Genomic DNA, 18347 nt, shown 5'->3' on the forward strand with positions numbered 1-18347 from the left:
TAATAACACAAGACTTTAAGGCAGGGCCTGGGCGAATGGGAAGAGAGTGGGAAAACTGTAAGAGATGCTGTTTTGACCTTGTGTTGGATAAGAATGGAACGCAGACTGTAGCAGGAGCTGCTGAGAAAAAGTAAGATGTCAGAAAGGAATATGTATAAACAAGACTCAGCAGTTGATCATTATTGTATGTAACAAAAGGTATAAATGCTTGCCCTAATTGTTTATCGGGTGGAGATCTGCCTAGGAAGGGGGAATGCTTGTCCATGCACACACTCCCCCTTGCAATAGCTTGAGAATAAACTGTCTCTGGCTTGTTGCAAACAACATAAAAGTGAAGACTGCATTTTTCTTCCACAAACCTTAGATCCTGCCTGACACTGTCTTTCTGCTGTTTTCACAGTTTCTGTTGTTATATCTGTCAAAGACTCTGATTACAGAATTAGCTTTGTCAAATCCTTTTAGGACCTGCTTCAAGTACTTAGTCACCAATTCATCAAATATGTGCATTTTGTCTTCAGCCTTGGTTTGTATGACAGCCATTACATCTCTGATGTACACTGTGGTTTCTTTGTTACATGCTCTTAGTTCAGGGGTGGCCAACCTGCGCCTGAAAAGGAGCCAGAATTTACCAGTGTACATTGCCAAAGAGCCACAGTAATACATCAGCAACACCCCATCAGCTGCCCCCCCCACCCCCCGCTCCCAGCACCTCCCACCCACGGGCAGCCTGGCTGGTCAGCGCCTCCTGCTCCCTCCCACACCTCCTGATCAGCTGGGAGGCTCTGGGGAGGGGGGAGGAGTGAGGGCACTGCAGGCTCAGGGGAGGGGGCGGGAAGGGGTGGAGTGGGGACAGGGCCTGTGGCAGAGCCAGGGGTTGAGCAGTGAGCATCCCCCAGCACATTGGAAAGTTGGTGCCTGTAGCTCCAGCCCCGGAGCCAGTGCCTATACAAGGAACCGGATATTAACCTCTGAAGAGCCGCTTGTGGCTCCAGAGCCACAGGTTGGCCACCCCTGTCTTAACTGATGGATTCTTTCAGCTTGAGCTTCCAGCTGACACTCTAATTCACGTTCGTATGTTCTTCTCATTGTTCCATCAGCATGGAAGAGAGACATAGGCGCAGGTCCTATTTGGTGACTAAAAACAACTGCCATTGAAACATCATCTCTGCATCTTGCTAAGGACAGGGCTCCATGGAAAACAATTTCTGGACTGAGTGTCTGTGATTGTTCTGCCCTTGCCAAACTTAAATTTGGTCTTCTTGGCCATGTCAGCAAATGTTTTGATTCAACATTTCTTGACTGGGTTGAAGAAGCTACATGTCCCATCAGAATCAAGGACACCTCTCACAAATTTCTCCTTTTGTTCTTCACCAACATCTGTTATTTTCAGAAGAGACTGTTGCACATCTGAGGTTACATAGAATCATAGAATATGATATCATAGGTTGGAAGGGACCTCAGGAGGTCATCTAGTCCAACCCCCTGCTCAAAGCAGGACCAATCCCCAACTAAATCATCCCAGCTAGGGCTTTGTCAAGCCTGATCTTAAAAACTTCAAAGGAAGGAGATTCCACCACCTCCCTAGGTAACACATTCCAGTGCTTCACCACCCTCCTAGTGAAAAAGTTTTTCCTAATATCCAACCAAAACCTCCCCCACTGCAACTTGAGACTATTACTCCTCGTTCTGTCATCTGCTATCACTGAGAACAGTCTAGGTCCATCCTTTTGGGAACCCCTTTTCAGGTAGTTGAAAGCAGCTATCAAATCCCCTCTCATTCTTCTCTTCCGCAGACTAAACAATCCCAGTTCCCTCAGTCTCTCCTCATAAGTCATGTGTTCCAGTCCCCTAATCATTTTTGTTGCCCTCTGCTGGACGCTTTCCAATTTTTTCACATACTTCTTGTAGTGTGGGGCTCAAAACTGGACACAGTACTCCAGATGAGGCCTCACCAATGTCGAATAGAGGGGAACGATCACGTCCCTCAATCTGCTGGCAATGCCCCTACTTATACAGCCCAAAATGCCATTGGCCTTCTTGGCATCCCGCAGCCCCCATTGGCCTGGAGCAGCAAACTGTGGCCAGTGGGAGTCGTGACTGGCCGAACCAGCGGACGTGGCAGGTAAACAAACTTTGCCTGCCACTGAAGAAGCAGTGGACCACAGTTGAGAACCATAGCCATAGGCTGATGAGAGACAGTTGATGTGAGATTCTTTTTAGTCTCTATAGGTAAGATCATGAACGGTAAGTCTTCCTGAAGACTAAAAAAAATTAATAAACTTCAATAATGACATCTTTATATAATATTTGGATCTTCAAAGTGTTGCTTTATAAGCAATAACTAATCAGGGCTTCATCCTGCAGCTCCTCAGTCATTTGAATAGTCCAAACATGAGTAATAACATTCAATTCAATCAGTCTGTTCACTTGAGACTATTAAATGTGTAAAAGATACAAGAACAAGTCCACAGTTCTTACAACAGCCTCCCAGGTTAGTAAGTATTATCTCTGCTTTACAGATAGAGGAAATGAGGCAGAGAGGTAAAGTGGCTTGTCAAAGGCCACAGAGAGATTCAGTGTCAGAGACAAAATTTAAAATTAGGAGTTTCAGGTTTCAGGATACTACCAAACTGCTTTCTCTTAAGGTCAGAACATATTCCACTGAAGTCAATAGTAAAATTGTCATTCAGGGCTGCAGGATCAGGCTGTGACACTCCCCTCTGTTGTTGTCTGGACCAGTGATCTGCTAGGTCACTTCAATCCTTGACTCTGGGAACCAGCCTTACCCTGCTCTGTTATGAGAACACCCACTCCTAGGCTGTTCATACACAGTCTCTGGCGTGTAAGCTGCTCCTTGGATTGTGCAAACAAATGACAATAGTCAATATCTCTGTTCCCAGACACAACCCTAGGAACCTCCGTCTTGCAGAGTCCAATTATGCCTGCTGGATGCTGCAAGCTTATATGAGTTCACCATTTTAACAAAGAAATCGGTATGTACCAGGCTTGGTATCCCAAGGGGAGTCTCTGACATGCTTCAAACCAAACGCACTCCTTCAGGTAGAATAAACAAACAGCTTTATTAATATCAAAGATCGATTTTAAGGGATTATAAGTCAAAGCATAACAAGTCAGCCTTGGTCAAATGAAATAAAAGCAAAACGCATTCTAAGCTGACCTTAACACTTTCAATGCCCTTACAAACTTAGATGCTTCTCACCACAGACTGGCTGGTTGCTCTTCAGCCAGGCTCTCCCCTTTGATCAGCACTTCAGTCACTTGGTGTGGTGTCTGTAGATGTAGAGGGAAGAGAGAGAGAGAGAGAGCATGGCAAATGTCTCTCCCTTTTATCATGTCCTTTCTTCCCTCTTGGCTTTGCCCCCCACCCCCATCCCAGAGTCAGGTGAGCATTACCTCATGGCAGTCCCAAACTGACCAAAGGAAGGGGGGGTGACTCCCTCGAGAGTCCAACAGATTATTTTGTTGATGTCTAGGCCAGTGTCCTTTGTTCCTGTGAGGCTGGGCTAGGTTTGTCCCACACATGCCCTGATGAGGTATGAACTGCCTCTCAGCTCTTGGAGAGTTTTTGCCTGCATCATGAGCCTTCTGAAGACACCCAACATGACAAACTTTGCATTGGATACCACACAATCATTTTATAAAGATGAACATGGGGGTGTAGAGTATTTCCCCGAGGTACAGAGCGTCACACAGGCTCTCAGTCATTAAGCTTCTTTGTGGAAATCAGATGAAAGGACTCTCTTTCTAAAAGCATTAAAAAAAATGCTTCAGGAAAATCTCAGCATTAACACAATACCCAAGGGCTCAGACAATAACAATAGATTAAAGCCTATAATTATATAATATTTCTTAGCTTCAACAGAAGTTCTATTATATATAAAATATACTTTAGGGAACAAAAGTCTGTAGGGACAATCTGCCCTGGCAGCCAAATGATTAGTTATTAGGCCTTTTCTGTCTCACTTTTTTGATTGTTAGTATAATTTCAAGAAAGAAAAGTGATATGAAATATTAGCCACTGTCTCCTTCAGTGATGAGCTACATCACTCAATACTATAAAAAGGGCAGGGGAATACCTACTTTTCATATGCAGTACAGCAAAGAAATGAAGTTTGAAACTGCTCTCACTACTATGCATTTTGTGATGTAGACATTGGATAAATCCTACTTATTGTTTCCGAATGAGATTTTTTTTTTCATTGTTCAAAATTCTCTTTCCTGCTATGTGAGGCAACAGAAAGGATAAAAAATTCTTCTGCAAAAAGCCAGGTCATGTAATAAAACAGGGAGTCTGCTGCTATATTTTAAAGCAACTTGCTTGCCATATTCTCTGCATATTCTGCAGCTTGCCCTATTCATTTTGTACCTTTATACTTATGAAAGAGGAAGGGAGGTGGATGCTGTGATATACACAATTGGAACAGTCACAGACACATGCAAAGTGCACCTTCCTTATGGAATTTACTCACTCTGTGCATAGCTAATATACAAACAACACAATTAACCATATGTTAACCATAGCCCTCTTATGGTTAGCTGTCATATTTTAATAATATTGACTGCTACTATACCATTGGCACAATAATTAGAGGGACTTTCTTTGTCTGTTACTGCATTCTTAACTAATGACAACCAGGAATTGCCAACCCTTTTTTATTTGCCGTGATGCTTCTTTAATGGATATGCTTTAAATCAAATTTTTCTGATTAGAAACACATTTCCACATCCACTATAATATTCTCTTAGTTGAAGTCTCAAACATACATTTCTATTTCTCAGATAAAGGCTTAAATTCAGCAGAATTTTATCTTCAGCTTTTCCAGTGCAAACGACTTTGGAATATACCTTTGCACGTAATTCTGCTTATATGCTAGTAGTGTGACCATTTGCCGAATTAATTAGTGTAGAATTTGTATTTGGTTCTAGTTTAGACAAATTATATGTGTGGAGATAGGGCATATCACAGGGTGAGCTGGCTTTTAGAAGAGTTGGGACTCAGCTGCACCTGTGCCAGGCTTAACTCACCTCCCCAGATGAATGAAATGAGAGCAAAAGGGCCACATGATGGACAGCATGTGAAAAAACAAAAAAATTGCCTTCTGGAATTGAAGAGCAGATAGTGAGCAGAAAGGAGAGTGGTGAGCATTGTTCTACAGAGTGGGAGGCTGGTCAGGAAAAAGCCTCTGAGAGCTAGTCTATGTTGGTCAGGGGAATTCTTTGAGTTTTGTGTTTAAACAACAAATTGTGCCCTGAGATAAGGGCCTGAAATAGACTGGTGTGTCATTCATTCCTCTTTGGACTGGTGAGACAGCCACCAGCGTACAAGGGAAATGGAGGGAAGGACAAGGAAGTTAGTGATAGCAGAGAGTGGAGTTCAATAGTATGTCTGCATGTTCTACAGAGTATGAGGAAGTCAAAACTTGCTTTATACAAACACAACGTCTCTACTTGGATATTAAAAATAGCCAAAGAGGCAGCAGTTAAAAAAACAAACAAAAAAGATCATTAGAAAAAGTCTACAATTTTGTTAAAACTACAGAAAAAGGCAATGAGGCAAATGTTGGAAAAAATACAAAAGTACAAACAAAGGCTCCTATCCTGCACAAGCTGAGCATTAAGTACATGAGTACTTAATCCCATAACATCAATTGGACTGTTCAAATGCTTAAACTTAAGTATATATGTCAACAGAGAGAAAATTGTGAGCATTTAACTCTAAATTCCTATCATTCCATAAGAAGTGCGTGGGTATCCCACAATACAGTATGATTTCCCACAAGGCAGTATGCCTGAAGATGGCATGGAAAACACTGGGATGGCTTCCTACAGTGCAGTATGCCTTCTGCAGTACAAACTGACACTGTCTGGACAGAATGCACTGGCACCAACAGCCAAGTGTGAACACACTCTGCTGAAATAGTTTTGTTGTTGACATTGTATTGGCTGAACTTTTGCTGGTAAACTTTCTAGTGTGGACAAGGCAAAGTTTAAAAACATTTTAAAAATAACAAAATAAAAAAGAATGAAAAATGAAGTTTCACACGTACAAGAAAGTAGGAAAGGTTAAAAAAGTGCCTTCCACTGCACCCTTTCTCCCACACTTGCGTTGTCTGCTTGGTTCTGCTGTTACAATTAGCTGAGCATCCACAACTCCTGAAAGATGTGCAGCACCTCAGAGTCAATAGGACTAGTCACAATATTTAGTACCATCATCACACTTCAAGCATTGCCACTTTGGATGCCAATTCAAGATGGGGCACCTGTGTCCATCTTTAGCTTGTAAACTCTTTTTGAGTTGGGATTGTTTATAGTTTGTGTACATGCATATTGTTAGTGCTAACCAAATTAAATGACCAAAAAACTTGGCTAACGCAGAGTTAAGGTTGCCCAGTGGTCTCTCGTGCCCTAACAGAATGTGTAGAATGCATAACTTAAGCTTCTGAAAACCAAGAAATGAAAACTTAAGGTGACACAAATGTGAAAATTAGGAAATACAAAGTTATGCTTCCCCATGCAACACAGTCTTCACTCTGCTCTCCCAGGAGTTGGCAATAGCCCCACTGGAATTGATCAAGTAAGAATGATTCACTTTGAGCCTTTCCCCCTGCACCCCCAACTCAACTTTCCTCCTTGCCACTCCATGCCTCTCATAAGCTTGGAGGGGCCACAGAGAGGCGGGAAAGTTGTGGGGCTGTGAAGTGTGCCTATACCAGTCAGAGACAGCAAGGGGCAGAAGAATGGAGATGCAGAGTCCTACCTCAAACCTGGGCCCAGTATATGTGGAGCGGCCTCTCCCTATCCATCTGCAGCACAGGAGGCTGAGAGGTGAGAAGTAGCCCATTCATCTCAATTAGATTTTCTCAGCAGAATAAGAACATCCCATGGAGATGAATACAGCTAGAAACAGTAGGTCTGAGATGTATGAACTGCACCATTCATCTCAGTGGGTGTTCTCATGCCGCTCCTCAGTGTCAGTACTTGTGAACCTGTCCTATGCACTAAGCATGTTGTCAGTTCTCAACTCTTCACCTCCTCATGTGCTCCAAACGTTCCTGTTCTCAGCTCCCCATCCAGAGGGGTAGGGTCCTCCCCGATCTGGACACACAGAGGCAGAAGGGAGTTAAGGAGAGGGTCTAACATGAGGGGGGAGGGGAAGGGGCTCAGACTCCCTCAGAGGGGCATGGCTCCTCCAAATGTCAGCTCACATAAGAGGGTCAGGGAGAGGGTCCCTCCAGAAAATGGAGTCACTTCTAAAATAGCTGTATTACTCAGAGCCCATTTCCCAAAAGTATAAAACCACTTTGATGCAGACAAATGGTAGTAACATTCCCACTGATCATTCTTAGATTTCTGACAAAGGCAGAGTTTAAATTCACAGCGCATGGGTGCAGCTTAGGTTCAATAGCCACAGCATATTCCTTTGAACTACCCAGCTGTTGGAGCAACAGCCTACCTGGGAACCATCTTGTTTCAGCAGAGTCCTAGTTTTGCTGCATGGGCATGTGCACATTTCATTCTTTGTGGCTCCACCTACTTTTGTAACAACTCCAAATAACTTCTTCAAGATAACCGTCCCAGAGGGGCAGTGGGTGCAATCCACTAGCTGAGATAAATCCCGAGCGACAGGTTAGGGAGGATCAGAGCCATAGTCTCAGCCCTAGATGAGCGCAAAAAAGTTGGAAGAATTAGTTGATTTTGTAAATAGTAGATGCTGTATCTCAGGAACCCCATACTCAAATGATCCCAAATTTGTACCAGTGTACAGAGAACCACATGAGGCACACCAAATTTCAAGCCAATCTGAGTAAGCACAGGAATTTTAGACCACTTAGAAGAGCCAATTTTTAAACGGAAAGTGAAGCTTAACCTAAACTTAGAGCAGAGCTGGCACTCTGTTATAATATGGTATTGATGTAACAGGTGCAGAGTTAAGGCCACAGTGACATTTTTGTTTAGGCCTTGCCTACACCACCCCCCCGAGAGGTGGTTGCTAAAATTCTTCTGTCAACCTAGTGCTGTCCACACTGGGGGGGGTTTAAGTCAGTTTAGATACGTCTCTCGGGGTGTGGATTGAGAGATGTAGCTATACCAATGGAAATTCCTAGCGTAGACCAGGCCTGAGTATTTGATGTAGCATTGCCACCCGTGCGGAACAAAAACCTGGGCCATCCAGGAGGACCCGGAGCCCATCAAACCGGACAGCTGGTGGCAGGGTATATCCAGCATCTTTGTGGATTTCCCAGGGCAGCTACCACCAAAAAGGGACTCTCCTGGGAGAGCCTGGACAGGAGCCAACCCTAATTTGGAGCCTCATTGTCAAAGCCCCCGTGTTTTCCATTGACTCTGGACGGAGGCGGCGGCGGAGTGCTCAGCAGCTCTGCCACTCAGGCCCTGCCCCGCTGCAGCCCGAGCCTCGTAGCGGCAGCCGCCCCCAGCGCCACCCCCGCGGGAGCACGATTGCTCTGCCATCCATTGGCCAGGGCTGCTGCCGGAGGGAGCTGAAGCCCTCTCTTCCGATAGCTGCGATTGGTGAGGTCTGGTTTCAAGATGGCGGCCAACGCGACGACCAACCCGTCTCAGCTCCTGCCGCTCGGTAACTAGCGCCCCCGCCCAGGGACAGGGGGGTGCTGGGCTTCTCCGGTCCGGGGTCGGGCAGGCTGGCGGGAGGGGCGGTCTCGGGCTCCCCTCCTGAGCGCGTTGGGGCGGGTCTCGCGGGCCCTCGGTGCCCTTTGAAAGAGGAGGGAACTTGCAGGGCGCTGACGTCTCAAGGCCCGGCCCCGGGACCCGCCCGCCCGAAGCGGCGCGTGCCGGCGGGGCTGCCTTTACCCATACGTAGAGTACGCAGCTGCCGGGGGCACCAGATTTCCCGCTGCCCCGCGCAGCTGCGTGCTGCTCCCGCCCCTGCTCCGGCGCTTCCCCAGGGCCCCCGCCCCTGAGCTCTGCAGCAGGTCCGGGCCTGCTCTCAACCGGCGGCGGGAAGTGCAGCAACCCAGCCCCGCCGCCGGTGAGTGCTGGGGGGGTGGTTCCCTCCTGCCCCGCAAGCCAGCGCCCCACCCCCCGCGGAGGCCTGGGGCCTGCCCCCACCCGAAGGGGGGCTGCATAGGGCCCCAGAATAGCTAGGGATGGCCCTGCCGAGGTGGGGGTGGTTGTTGCTGGAGCCCCCCCCCCCCCATCCGGCGTGTCTGCAGTGCCTCCCCCTCTCCGCAAAAGCATGCTCTTAACTCGGGTGCCGCCGCTAGCCGTGAGGGGCAGACCGGCTCCTCCGGCAGTGGGGCCGCGATTCCCAGCTCGAGGAGACCCCAGCCGCCAACTCTGGACCAGCTCCCTCGCTGTGGCAGTCGGAGTCCCCAGACAGCGTCTGTGGGGTGCCCGGCTGTGGGCTACGCTCCAATTTTAACTTGTTTAGATTTAGTGCAACTGTCTCTCTTCCCGTTGGGGAATCATACCCCCCACGTGCAGAGACCTGCCTGAAGACTCATCAATTCAGCACTTGTCTACACTTAAACCGCTTCAGAGTGGACACTACCTATCCCAACGGGAGGGGTTCTCCCATCGCTGTAGTTAAACCACCTCCCTGAGGGCTAGTCTAAGGGCTTGTCTACACTGGCACTTTACAGTGCTACAACTTTCTCGCTTAGGGGATGTGAAAAAAACTCCCCAGTGCAGCAAGGTTCAGTGTTGTAAAGCGCCAGTGTAGACAGTGCACCAGCGCTGGGAGCCACGCCCCTTGTGGAGGTGGTTATTTAGAGTGCTGGGAGAGCTCTCTCCCAGTGCTCTGCCCTGACTACACAAACCATGTTAAAGCACTGCCAGTGTAGACTATCCCTAACTAAAAGCTACATTGGCACAGCTGCTCTGATGCATCTGCACTGCTGAGAGAGCTCTCCCAGTGGCATAATTACTCCACCTTCGCGAGAGGCAGAAGCTGTGTTGGTGGGAGAGTCTTTCCCACTGTCATAGCACTGGTATGGACAGTGCTTAGGTCACTGAGCGATGCAAATTACAGGTTTTTTCACACCCCTAACTAGCATAAGCAATATCAATGTAAGTGGCAGTGTAGACTTGCCCTGAGAGGTGGTAGCTAGGTCAATGGACTTAGGTTGCTCAGGGGTGTGGATTTTTCACACTGCAGACCAAAGTAGTTAAATTGACCTAATTTTCTAGTGTAGACCAGACTAGTTTGAGTTTAACCCCAGGTTCCTCTATATAACCTTTAATTGAAACTGCTAGCCAGAGTTAAATACTGAGTTGCCAAGAGTTCACTGCTAGTTTAACTGGAGTTAAGTGTACACTTTTTTTTTTCTAGTAAGATATACCCATTGATATAAGTAGGGCTCTGCATGGGAAAAGGGATTTCCCAGTGTGAATCTGATGCAGGGTTTAGGCTTTTGTTAATGGCCAAGTAAGAGAAATCTCTTGTCTCCGTGTTATAATTATTATTTTTTTTTAAGTGACTTACGCCTGGTCTGCCCTTAAAACTTAGGTCAACCTAGCTATACTGTTTGGGGTGTGAAATAGTCACAGCCCTGGCGAGAGAGTTAAGCCAACCATTGTAGAGACAGTGCTAGATCAACAGAAGAATTCTTCCATAGACCTAGTTACAGCCTTACAGAGAAGTGGATTTACTATAACAATGTAAGAAAACCCCTTCAGTTGCTGTAAGTCTCTATGCTGCAGCTGTGTTATTGTAGCATTTCTAGTGTAGACATACTCATACGCATCGTTACAAGAGGGTGGAGTGACTACAGAAGAACCTCAGAGTTGCAAACTGACCAGTCAGCCACACACCTAATTTGGAACCAGAAGTATACAATCAGGCAGCAGCAGAGACAAAAACAAAACAAAAAACCCGCCAGATACAGTAGAGTACTGTGTTAAATGTAAACTGCTTAAAAAAAAAAAAAAGGAAAGCAGCATTTTTCTTCTTAATAGTAAAGTTTCAAAGCTATATTAAGTCAGTGTTCAGTTGTAAACTTTTGAAAGAACAACCATAACATTTTGTTGAGAGTTACAAACGTTTCAGAGTTATGAACAGTCTCCCTTCCTGAAGTGTTTGTAACTTTGAGGTTCTACTGTGTATAGTACCAAAACAAGTTGCAACTTTTCTTTTAACATTTAATAAACTGAATCTGCAAAATGCACTTTCTTAACTGTTCTGGGAATGCTCTTTCAAGCAAAGAGATGGTGATGTCAAAAAGCAGTGTGTTGCTGGGGGAGGAAAAGTAACCTCGGTGAGCAATCTCTTGGCAGCTGACCAATGGTTGGTTGGTTAGTTTCTCCAACAGAAATAAATATTTTTCCTCAAATTAACTTTTCCTTATGTAAGATTATATTTCTCCCAAAGATTTCCTAGAATCAGGAACATTAAGAAAAAATGGTTTATGATTAAGAGGATACAGACAGAAAATGTGTTGAAGGTTCCTAAAATGTAAATTATTGATATACCCGGAAAGTGCCTATCACATTGTGGGCACTACCAAAACAGATGATGAACAGTAATAATAATATTCTACCTTCACTACGAAGTCAGTTGCTGCATACTTAAACTTGGGAGGATTATATTTTTATCCCTAAATATAGGTAAAAATTGATTTCACTGTACACAAACTTATGAAAAAAATATTTCCATCGATACTTTAAATTTACAAGGGCAAAGTAAGAAAAATGTTGCTTGAGAACTTATTAGAGTTTGATATAAGGATATTTGTATATTTTGACAATTTATTTTTACATTATAAAGCTTTAAGTTTTTGAATTTCAGTGTCTGTCATTAAATAATTGTCAGATCCCCCATAATTTACTGTAGCTGTGAAAATTTAAATGGATTAAAAATTGGGGTGAGGGGAAATGCTTAAAGCCCATAATTTTGCAAAGCTGTGAAAATATAGATAAAAAGCTTAAAAATAAACACCTGTCAAAATTATAAAAGTGAAAATTAAATTCTGCTAAGCCGATATATAGTGCTCAATGTGTTCTAGGTGTTTTACGGATATTTTAGGATGCACCTTATGTATAATAGCGGATATAAAAATAAAAACTATTTTTGCATATACATTTTTGAGTATTCTTGGCAATAATTTTGAACGTGTACAATTTTGCCACATATTCTTTAAAAGGAATGTGTTAAAAAGATGACTATTTAGTATATGTTTAAATTTAGATTGTAATCTTGTATAAAATATTTTCTGATTTACAGAGCTTGTGGACAAGTGTATAGGTTCACGTATTCACATTGTGATGAAGAGTGATAAAGAAATTGTTGGCACACTCCTAGGATTTGATGACTTCGTCAGTATCCTTTAAATGGAATATTTGCTATTTACCAATTTTCTTTTTAGAATAAGCTTAATTATTTAGCTGTTTGTTTGGATATTTTGAATTAGGTGGCTAGAATGTATGCTTCTACATCTTGCATGGATAAATATGCCACTCTAGCTGAAATTATTTTAAAAATTAGGCCACACCATTTTTATAAAATTAAAATACAGGTAAAGTTATTAAATCAAGGATATTTTAGTTTTTTGTTTTCCTTGACGGTAGACTTCAGATATGGTGTTAGAGGATGTTACAGAGTTGTAAGTATTGCTTCTGTTTCTTTGTGGCTACTGTGTGCTTTTTTTTCTTTCCCATTTACAGAAAAGGTATATTGAATTAGGAAGCAAACCATTTTGACCTCTTTAAAAGATTTGACACAACTGAGTAATTTAGGCTTCAAATTTAAACTATTTGTAAATAATCCAATGGGAATTCATCCTGTACAGCCAGCTCTTAAATAGCTGTGTGTGGCAGGTGGCAAAGTCAGGTGCTGAGTGTGCTTAGCACACCAGTATCCAGGCTTTGTGGTTTGGCTCTCTATTCTGACTGGTAGGTAACAGGTCATCTGCAAACCAGCTATAGAGCACTTAAAGATGTATTGCCTTTGCAAAAGGTGAAACATCTTGTACCTCTTCTTCACTGCAAACAAAGAAAGTGTTTTTGAACTCAACCTGGTGAACTCATGTGAAGGCTATAAATTGCCTGGTCTTTACTAGGATTTCACATTGTTAGTTGACTCAGGTTAAGGATTTTTTAAATTTTTTTTTTTGGGTACTGAAGTCGGCCTCACAGAATGGCTGCCACGCATTTTGTCATATTCAATGTTTTAACCTTTCCTGTTTGGCACCCTTGATTTTTTTCCCTGAACTCCATGTTGAATTCTCCATTAGTTTGTTTGCTTTGACACATAGACAAAGAGTTAAAAAGTAGGTGTAGTCTGGGATAAGAAGGCCTTTCTTCTCTTATCTTGCAACGTTATTCATGTTGCCAGTTGAAACTCTTTTTCTTATAAAGAAAAGGAGTACTTGTGGCACCTTAGAGACTAACCAATTTATTTGAGCATAAGCTTTCGTGAGCTACAGCTCACTTCATCGGATGTAGTTCACGATGTGGCTCACGAAAGCTTATGCTCAAATAAATTTGTTAGTCTCTAAGGTGCCACAAGTACTCCTTTTCTTTTTGTGAATACAGACTAACGCGGCTGCTACTCTGAAACCTGTCTTTTTCATATGTTGAGGCCAGTGGAGGGTGTCCCAAAACTGTATTGTGATTCATCTAAATTCTGTGTTACTCTTGGTAAATAACCCAGCCTGTTATAGCGCCATGTGTAACTACAGCTCTTACCACAAATCCAGATTTATTTTGTAAACTTTATATACTAAATATTTTTCTTCCTAATGTTTGATCAGCGAAATCACACCTGAAGGAAGAAGAATCACAAAATTGGATCAGATCTTGCTAAATGGAAATAACATAACAATGGTAAGTCAGGTGTACTACTTGTTTTTGACTGTTTTTTAGTATATGTGGAATTCAGTTATTGACTAATTCATTCAAGTAAGATTGAACTCATATTTATTTTAAATTTTAAACACATGTTCTGACAGAATAATCCTATGAAATTTCATACTGTAATCCTAGTCTTAAATTTCTTGATTACACATGTTCCATGTTATGTTTTGAAAACAAAAGTGAAAATGTAAACATGAACTTAGTTGTATCTTAATGTACAGTAAACTTAAAACATAATACTTCTGATGCATGTGAATGAGGGCTGAAGCAGTAATTGATTATTGTAGGTCTGATCCTGCAGCCAATATCTTATTTTTCCTATTGCCTGCTATGAGAGTATGGGCCTGATTTTTCACCAGAGAAGCTTAAGGCCCACTGTAATCAGAGGGACTAAGTACTTGCTTAAGTGTTGTAGGATGAGGGCATGAAGGACTAAAGACTGCACAATAAATACCTATCATGGTAATCGTTTTGTCTATTGTCTTTAAAGAAAAAAACATCTTCAATTTTTGTTTCTTTTCTTAGAAAGAAATGTCAGTAAAATAAATGATAGTTCCTATATCTTTTTTACATTTCTTTCTTTAATATTTATTGAGTTAAAGCATCAGCTCTTAAACTGTACTCTGAAGAGAGCACGTGGTGCTGTCTTGCCTATTTGTTACAACTGCATCTGCGAATGTCCAGGCTCTTCATTGCAAAGCAAGTCTGTTTATAAAAGCACTGGAAATGAGCAGCCAACCTGTATACCTCTATTTGGGGTTGCTGCTGCACAAGACGAAGAAGAAGAGGCGACAAGAGCAGAAAAACTGTTCCTCATTTAGGAAGCAAACTTTATAGTCTACCTACTTTTAAAAGTGTCCTATTGTGTTTTTAAACTGAAAATCTTCCCACCAACTGAATGCCAAAGAAAATTAGTAGCAGTTTTTTATCTAGACATTCCTTTTTAGTGTGTTGAATGTTCCTACATTCCTTGGTTTCTCATTCCTGAAACATATCTACGCGTGCATTTATCTGGTGGCAACAGATTCCCACTGGAGTGAGGAAAAAGTTTTATTCCATCATGACTTGTTGGCTAAAATACATATATAAAATGAGAACATTTACACTGGTAAATGTTCTGCTCAAGTACTAATCAGTCATGGTATAAACCAGGGGTCTCAAACTCAAATGACCACAAGGGCCACATGAGGACTAGTGCATTGGCCTGAGGGCTGCATCACTGACACACACCCTTTGCTGGCCCTGCCCCCACTCCATCCCTTCCATGAGGCCCCGCCTCTGCCCCACTTCTTCCCACCCCTTTCCTGCCCCCATTCCAACCCCTTCCCCGAAGTCCCCACCCCAAGTCTGCCCCCTCCCTGCCCTCAGGGGGTGCGGGGTGTGGGCTCAGGGCAGGGAATTGAGGAGCAGGGTGCTCAAGGCAGGGAGTTGGGGTGAAGGAGGGAGTGTGGGGTGCGGCAGAGAGTTGGGGTGCAGGCAGGGGGCTCAGGGCAGGCAGTTGGGATGTAGCAGGGAGTTGGGGGGCAGGAGGGGTTCAGGCTCCGGCCCGGCGCCGCTTACCTAGAGTGGCTCCAGGGTGGCAGCAGTGCACACTGGGGCCAGGGCAGGCTCCCTGGCCCCGGCCCCGCTCCGTCCGGGAAGCAGCTGGAAACATGTCTGGGGGGGGGGGGGGCGGGGGGCGCGAGGCAGAGGGCTCCGTGCGCTGCTTTTGCTGCTCCTCTAGGTACCTCCCCGAAGCTCCCATTGGCCGTGGTTCCCCGTTCCCAGCCAATGGGAGCTGTGGGGGGCAGTGCCTGGAAGCCAGGGCAATGCACGGAGCCCTCTGGCGTGCGCGCCTCTCCTCCCCTCCCCCGGGCTGCAGGACGTTGTGCTGTGGGGGCTGTAGTTTGCCCACCCCTGGCCTGGAGGTGGGTCGTGGGTGGAGGGGGGGTGTAAGGGTTACTTGACGGACTGCAGGAAATAGCCCCGCCAGCCACGTGTTTGAGACCCCTGGTATAAATGATACACAATATAGGCTAGAAAATTTAAGAGGAATAGGAGATTAGCAAGCACAGGAAGTTTCACAACATTTCACTGTCTTATAAAAGGTATAATGTCACTCATTTTATCTGATTATTTAGCTGCTCTTTGTAAGAGTAGAATTAGGGGGTGATTTAGTTCAAATTGGGTCAGTTTACCTATAAAAGTACACATGTGTTATGTTCTAGTATTACTTTAAATTTTCCATCTGTTGTAAAAATATTTTCAGTAGTGTTTAATAATAAATATGTACAAAGCCATATCTGACAATTCTCACTTTAAATCTTGAAATCAAACGTGTACTATGTTTCTTCATACTGTATCTCTTAAATTGTCCTTTTCTTATACAGCTGGTTCCTGGAGGAGAAGGACCTGAAGTGTAAATTGATTTATTTGTCGTCTGTGAAGACTCTTGTTATATATTCTGTTATCTCAATGGAGTGCTTTTAGTTTTTGTTTACATTTGAAGTTGATATTTGATAAAAGGTAAAATTTCCTATTCAGGAAAGATTCATTGCTGATGCTGACTTTGTAAGTTAAAATCATGACTTTATTATAAAGACTGATCTGCTGTTCAGAATAAAACAAACATTTTCTTTTTGTTAAATATGCTGGTTGGTTTTTTTTAATGCAGTAGAAAAGATATCTGCAGTTATAATAATCTTTAAAAATAAAAAATAGGAAGAAACAAGGCACTTGAGATCAGAAAGTTAAGGCTGAGACTCAATCTCTAAGTGGCTCAGAAGTATGCCCATTCTCACTTATATATGGTTTAAAATAGTACCACTCAACAGTAAGTAGATTCTCCTGGATGCTTTTCCTCTAGGCCCAGAGGGCTCAGCTCATTGGATGTGATTCCATGTTTGTTAGAGCTTTTCTAAATAAAGTAAGAAAATGGTGCAGTCTTTAATGTAATGGACAAGAAAAATGGAGATTGGCTCTAAAGTATGCCCCCTGCAGCTTATTCCTTCTTTACACTCTTTCCCTTTGGTCTCCTCCTGCCTTGGAGAAAGATCATAGCTGCCTGCCATTACTGCATAGATGTGCAGGAGGGAGGGATGGACCCTGGTGTGGGTGACTAATGAATTGCCTAGTATCACCAGAAAAGGGAAGGAGAATCAGTGGGAAGGGCTTGGTGAAGGAGGAGACTCCAGAGGTTGGAAAGTATGCCAGAGAAATTGTTCTTCTGGACTATGCTGAAGCAAATGATGTCCTTCTTCTTTATCTGACTCAGGTAAGCCACGGTCTCTCTTTGCTGGGACCCTGGCTGAAGTAAGCTGAGGGCAACTTTGTTTAATCTTAAAGGGGGAAAGGCCTTATTTCAGTAAAACTTCTCAGGGTGTATTTGTTTTGAGAATGTGAGTTGTTTTTTGTCAGTCCTGCTTAGATTGGCCTGTGACAGTCATCCTTCAGTGGCTTCCTCTCTCCTTCCCTCTCCAGCCTCTTCTGTGACAATGGTTTAATTCTGTGTATTGTTTTACAAAAGTGCTAACTTTCAGTTGATCAGAAGATTACCTTTGCATGCTATTTAACCCCAAACTCTCTCTTTCATTTACTAAAATTGTCTTCACTCCTTTTAAATGATACTGGCTCCAGCCAGCACAATTCTCAGTCTTCTCTAGCCTCATAGTTACTATCCTAGTCTTCACTCTCCTGACACTGAAAATAGGCTAGTGCAAAACATACCTCTGAACTGTACCTCATTTTGAAGGATATCATTACCTTTTGTCCCAAAGATACCTACATTCCACACAAATTTGGACTTGTATTGTTGCAAATTGTTTACATGGGAAATAAAGAATCAGGAAACTTAGAAAGTTATTTATGCTACATGACTGAATCTCAGAGCATTTTAAAGTTTTCCTGAAATACTTTTCCCCTCATTTTGAGTCTCTGTCACATGCTGTGTCCCACGTTTGGGTATTGGCAGGTTAGGAGGTACTTTGTAGAATCTTGTTCCAAAATCAAGTGCTATAAATAGTTGTCTGTATTCACCGGGCTTTATTGCACTTGGTGTTTTGCATATATGTGTATAAACTGAACATGCAAATCAGACATTTTGGGAGAGTAATGTTAGCAGAACTTGGTCCAAAGAGAGTTCTGAGTGATCAACATTTGGTCTTTTGTCAGAACATAAAGAGTGAAATGTATAGCATTCTATTCTCTGCACGCATTGAGTGTTCTCATGAGAACTAAATTTAATATTGCCTCATTCTTTTTTTTTTTTTTTTTTTTTTTTTTTTTTGCTGTTAGTTTCTTACTGTTCATAAAGAGGAAGTGCTAATTCTGTTATCTCTGTGAGTGTTTTGGTATACCACTTTCTGAAGTTTGCATATGTTCCTCTTGATATATTTGTGTGTATACCTATGGTATTAAATATTCACAGATTACAAGGGAGCAGAGTTAGTGCTCTGGAGATTACTTGCAACTTTGTGCTAAAGAATTAAATTCCACACCCATTATTTGTCTTCCAGTGCAGT

The 18347-nt window shown here is 43.2% G+C and overlaps 1 protein-coding gene across 1 annotated transcript; it reads left to right on the forward strand.

Annotated features, from left to right (window-relative positions):
* The first annotated feature begins 8479 nt into the window (after window positions 1–8479).
* On the forward strand, window positions 8480–16474 carry LSM5 (LSM5 homolog, U6 small nuclear RNA and mRNA degradation associated). Its single transcript, XM_037890095.2, has 5 exons — window positions 8480–8614; window positions 12218–12313; window positions 12569–12596; window positions 13746–13818; window positions 16218–16474. Exons 1-5 carry the CDS (start codon window positions 8569–8571, stop codon window positions 16248–16250), a joined length of 276 nt encoding a protein of 91 aa, XP_037746023.1. The 5' UTR covers window positions 8480–8568; the 3' UTR covers window positions 16251–16474.
* Window positions 16475–18347: the final 1873 nt, after the last annotated feature.

The sequence above is a fragment of the Chelonia mydas genome, chromosome 2 (genome assembly GCF_015237465.2).
Source record: "Chelonia mydas isolate rCheMyd1 chromosome 2, rCheMyd1.pri.v2, whole genome shotgun sequence".
NCBI classification, from domain to species: domain Eukaryota; kingdom Metazoa; phylum Chordata; order Testudines; family Cheloniidae; genus Chelonia; species Chelonia mydas.